Below are 5,369 nucleotides of genomic sequence, written 5' to 3'. Positions count from 1 at the left end.
TTATTCCATCCCTTTTAAGTGATTCTGGTTGCAGCTCTCTGCCCAGGGAGGTGTTTTATCACATGATGGTTTCTTCTGAGAAAGTTTTTTGCTGAACAGCACTTTTAGCCATGCGCTGTCTTCATGGGCTCCCCCTGGGAGATACAGTCATCTTCCAGCTGGATGAGGGTCCATCTCCACAAAGGATTACGTTTCCTGGAGGCAGCGGAGCTGTGCTCGGCCTTGTATGTTTTCTGCAGCGCTCCAGTTGGGCTGGAGACCAAGCGGCTGCAGCGTGAAAGGAGAATTACAGGGAATGGCTGGTTTCCTTCGCAGATGTCCTGTCTCATCTCTTGACTCTGCTTACACAGCGGTACTGTCTGAACGTAGGTCTTGCAGCTACAGTTGTGTGGCTTGGCATGTTTGTGGAGGCCAGAGCGGGGTCAGGAAACCACGTGAGGCTTCAGCAAATGCTTTGGAGTTCGATGACTCAAAGGCGCAAAATAGGCTTTAGCCTTGCTGCCTGGGGATCTTGCCTGCAGTAAGCTCATGCAGTCACTTGGACAAACCCAACCACAGCCCTTCATGTCTCCAGCTCCTGGCAGAAGCACTGATTCTCCTGTGGGCCTGGTGTCCAAGTTCACGTGGGGTGAGAGTGCCCGCACTGTGTTATAAAGCATCTGGGAGTGTCCCTGTTTGCTGCGTGTCCCCTGCTGAATGACCCTGTGGGGCAGCAGAGGAAGCTCATCTGTCCTTTCTCTTCCAGGCTTACCTGGAGTCCTTCTACAAGTTCTGCAAAGTGCTAGGAGGTACCACAGCAGATGCCATGTGCCCCATCCTGGAGGTAGGTCTGGAAACCCCTGTGGCTGGATGGCATTGCCGTGATATTCATTGCTCTGTGCTCAGGCCCAGCTTTCCTGCCAGCATTAAGGATGCTCAAGATCTTTTTGAGCATCCCCGTGCACACTCTGCCTGCTCAATGGGAGACCTAGGAAGTGACTTTGGACAGGTTTGGTTCTCCAGTTCTCATCTTGCCAGCTGCTGACACAGTCTGTTGCCTTCATGGCAGCATGTTCATCCTCTCACATGAATAAGGAGCAGGAGAACAGCCAGAGCTGTTGAGTCTACGGCCCATCTGCATGCCAAGGCTGTGGGGTGTGCAGGGCTCAGGAGCAGTAGGTGAGAGACCTCCTCACCTCAACCTCCTTGACCTGGGCAGGGTTCTGCTCAGTGATTTGATTTGTGCCTTGGGTGAGGATTTCCTCACCTGTCTGCTACTGGGCATACTGGGAGCCTACACACGTGGGCACCATATAGCTGTGTGTGTCCCAGACAGTTGCTCCTGCTGCCCTCTGATGTGGCTCTGTTCAGAGCAGCATTGGTATCTGCTGGCCAGTGGCAAAGATGTTGCATCCCAAGGTGAAACGTTTTCCCGCAGTTCGAAGCTGACCGGAGGGCCTTCATTATCACCATTAACTCGTTTGGTACTGAGCTGTCCAAGGAGGACCGAGCAAAGCTGTTCCCGCACTGTGGCAAGCTCTATCCCGAGGGCCTGGCTCAGCTGGCCAGAGCAGATGACTACGAACAAGTCAAAAATGTTGCTGACTACTACCCTGTGAGTGCTTTGGGGTGAGGGCTGTGCGGACCAGGGCAAGGACCAGAGCTTCTCGGGGGTCAGGGGGAACTTGTGGGTTGACAGCCTGGGATGGGGAGCCCTATTTTCTGCTGCTGCTGCTGTTGACCCCGCTTGGCCACGGTGGAGTTGGTTTGCTGGAGCTCTTGCACCAGGGATGCTGTTGGCTTGTTAGTCATGGTTGTCACTGCAGTGATGATAGGGAGGCCAGGTGTGCCCTGTGTGCCCGTCCCATGGTGTGGGGGCTGCCCTCACCACCAAACTCTTGGGGTATTTCTGTGGCAGCAGTGACAGTCTCTTTTTGGCTGGTTGCAACCCGTCTTCAGCAAGAAGTGGGTCATCTCCAGCCCTAGTGGGTCACTCTGAGCTCTGGTTCAGTCACAGGGAAGACGCTGACCTGGGAGCACACGCTCGGATGTCTGCACAGGGCAGACTCTTGGCTTCTGTGTCCTCTGCTGACCTGACATGGTGGCTGGGGTGTCTGTTTGACGTATGGGGCCCAGGATCGCTGCTGAGCTTGGAAGGGTTTGGATATATCCCCTTGTGATGTCTTCCTGCAGGAGTACAAGCTGCTATTTGAAGGGGCTGGCAGCAACCCTGGAGACAAGACCCTTGAAGACAGGTTCTTTGAGCATGAGGTGAGTGAGCCCTGAGACACTTTGCAAAGCTCAGGGTAGCAGCAAGCTTGGCTGCTGCCCTCTCAGCAGTGCTGTGGATGAACAGATTTTGGGGAGAGAGGAGGATGCTGATCCTCTGCTCCAGCGAGGAAACGGGGTCCCAGCATGATGCTTGGTCCAGGTTCCCACCCAGACAGATTGCGGGGCAAGTTTGGGGCTGCTTGTGGATATTTGGTCCATCGATAGCAAAACCAGAGTATAATTATGGGGGAAAGGAGGATTTTCACAGTACATGAGGGTATAAACATTTTCCCCTTCAAACGTCAGAGCCTGTCCTGAGCCACGTGCTGTAGGTTAGAGCTGCCCCGAGGGCCTGGAGAGGTGCAGAGCAGGATCCCTGTGCTGAGCACCCCGGCCTGCTGGGGAGGTCATGGGGACTCTCATGGGACACTTGCCTTGACCACCTCCTCCCATCTGAGGTGGCCAAGTGACATGTCCTCCTCTGGGATTTCCCCAGGTGAAGCTGAACAAGCTGGCTTTCCTCAACCAGTTCCACTTTGGAGTCTTCTACGCCTTTGTGAAGCTGAAGGAGCAGGAGTGCCGCAACATCGTCTGGATCGCAGAGTGCATCGCCCAGCGGCACAGGACCAAGATTGACAACTACATTCCCATCTTCTAACCCTGCTCTGCTCCTGTCCAACCCTCCCACCCCTGGAGTCTGGAGGGACCCCTGCCTAACTCCCCGAGTTATCCCTTGCCCAGACTCCAGGGCTGTCCTGTCTGTGGAACTGGCTCAGATCAGGAACCTGTACAGTTGCTAGTTAAATTATTCACAAGCTGAAGTTTAAGTTGTGTGTGCCCTGAGGGGTCTGGAGGGACCAGTGGCGCAGGCTGGGCCCTGTGCAGCAGGAGGGACACCTCCTGTTGTGTATCTACTAGTCCCCGTGTTGCTCTACTCATCTGTTGTATGTGCTTACGCTCACGGGGCAGCACCATCTGGGGGTTTGCTGCCTCCCAGGGGTTCCTACTGCCGCATCGGGTCTGCCATGGCCGGGGGTCCTCTCTGTCGGTGCTCTGCACCCCTCCTAGTCAGTGTTGTTCCCGTGAGATTTAGTTGGAGTGTGATTTGTAGCATAGTCCATGCTGCTGTGCAATCCCTGCATCCCCCTGTAGCTAACCCTGACCGGGGAGAGACTGAGCAGCCCTGGCCAGGTCTGGGACGGAGCTTGTGGAGCACACTCCTCCCTGCTCCAGCACCATCTGCACCGGTGCAGCCTGGCCCTCTCCTCAGAAGCAGCTCTCATCAGTCTCCCTCCTGCCCTGCAGCTTGAGAGGGCTCTGTAAGTTGGCTGAGCAACCTCCTACCCTGAAGACCCACAGCTGTGCAAGTGTCTGTGGTGGACCAGCAGGGTGCTGGACCTCCATGCCTCCCTGGAGCAGGGGCTCTGGGCTGGCGCTGCTGTGGAGCCATACGGGCACAGCCGGCCACTGGGCAGGGCAGCCCTCGGTCTGGCTCTGCTGAGTCACCCTGATGAGTGCAGAGGGTGGCTGGTGGCACAAATGTCCCACACCCCACATGTCTGTGGTTACAGGGTGGGAGCCAAGCCCTGGGCAGGGCCTGGCTGCCCAGCTCCTTGCTGCTCTGTGTCCCCACTGGCTCCCACTTGCACTCGAAGTCTGGGAGACGCCCCGTGGTGGGATGGCAGCAGAGAAGCCTCGCTGGTGGGAAACGTGCTTGGTGGTGCTGGGAGGGATGGATGGAGAGCGGCTCTGTCCCAGCTTGTGCTGTGGTCACCTCTGCAGTGTTTGTTACCCTGTGATCCCCTCCTCTCTACACCAATAAATATCTGCCTACTGCACTGTGCTCTCCCTGCTTGCTTGGGTGCCTGCTCCCATGTCCCCAAGGGCAGCCTGTGTCAGCCACAGGGCTTCTTACCCAGGGAACTGGCTCTTTGTGGCAGCAGAGACTGGTGTGGCTTCTCTATCACTTCACAGAATTACAGAGTGGTGGGGTTGGAAGGGACCTCAGGAGATCATCCAGTCCAACCCCCCTGCCAAAGCAAGTTCCCTGCACCAGGTTGCACAGGAAAGTGTCCAGGTGGGTTTGGAACATCTCCCCAGATGGAGACTCCACACCCTCTCCAGACACCCTCTCTTTCTCTCTCTCTGACACAGTAAAGTGTTTCCTTAAGTTTGTCTGGAACTTTGGGTGTTCCAGTTTGTGCCCATTGCCCCTTGTCCTGTCACTGGGCACCACCAAAAAGAGCCCGGCCCCATCCATTTGGCCCCCACATTTCAGGTGTTTATAGACATTGATCAGATCCCCTCTCAGGCTGCTCTTCTCCAGGCTGAACAGTCCCAGCTCTCTCAGCCTCTCCTCGTAAGGCAGATGCTCCAGGCCCCTCATCATCTTGGGGCACTGGTTTCTACCACGGATGGGGGGTTGTACCACCCTTTGGGGCCCAGGCTGTATGTGATGCCTGGTCTGGGGGTGCTGATGGGTGCTGAGCTGGGGGGTGCCCGAGGGGTGCAGCCCTCGCTGCTCACGAGCCAAGGGGCTGTGTGGCCTTTGCTAAGCTTGTCCCTCAGCTTCCCATGTCAGGCTGTCTGCGTGTGCCACTGTCACCCCTTCTGTCCTCACCCTTGGAAGGACCATGGAGTTGGAGCAAAGCAAAATGAAGCTTTGGGGTAGGGGCAGGAGTAAGGGGGAGCGGGTGCAGGCTCTTCCTGGCAGGCTGACCCTGTCCTGGAGCTGCCCCACACAAGGCTCCCACCACGGTGCTCAGCACAGTGCCGACTGTGACCCAGCTCTGCTCTGTCACCCCTGACCAAGTGTCACAGCGCTGCGCCGCGGAAGGAGACTGCCAGAGCCCAGGGGCGTATCAAGAACAGATTTATTTAAAAAGTGACAATTACGTAGTTCATCTCGTGAAGAGCTCTGCAGCCCAGCCTCGGCCCCGGTGCTCGCCGGGAGCATGTGGAGTGTGTAACGAACGGCAGGGGGACGGGCATGGCGGCGGCCACGGGGTGCCGGGCCCGACCCAGCCAAGAGCTGACGGAGACAAATTCTCGCAGCTCCCAGAGCAGTGAGGAAGATGGGGGGGAGCTGAGAAAGGCCTGAGGTACATCCCAGCCCGTGG

The 5,369-nt window shown here is 56.9% G+C and overlaps 1 protein-coding gene across 1 annotated transcript; it reads left to right on the top strand.

Annotated features, from left to right (window-relative positions):
* Positions 1-713: 713 nt before the first annotated feature.
* Positions 714-3,173, top strand: LOC104529337 (V-type proton ATPase subunit d 1; the record flags this gene model as incomplete). Its single annotated transcript, XM_010173622.1, has 4 exons — positions 714-823; positions 1,418-1,594; positions 2,173-2,250; positions 2,747-3,173. Coding segments are annotated over 4 exons (527 nt in total), but the record flags the coding sequence as incomplete, so codon positions are not given.
* Between the last annotated feature and the right edge of the window lie 2,196 nt (positions 3,174-5,369).

This window comes from Antrostomus carolinensis, unplaced genomic scaffold (assembly GCF_000700745.2).
Source record: "Antrostomus carolinensis isolate BGI_N321 unplaced genomic scaffold, ASM70074v2 scaffold27368, whole genome shotgun sequence".
Taxonomy (NCBI): domain Eukaryota; kingdom Metazoa; phylum Chordata; class Aves; order Caprimulgiformes; family Caprimulgidae; genus Antrostomus; species Antrostomus carolinensis.
The sequence above is the reverse complement of the archived record's forward strand: the minus strand, read 5'-3'. Positions and strand labels throughout refer to the sequence as shown.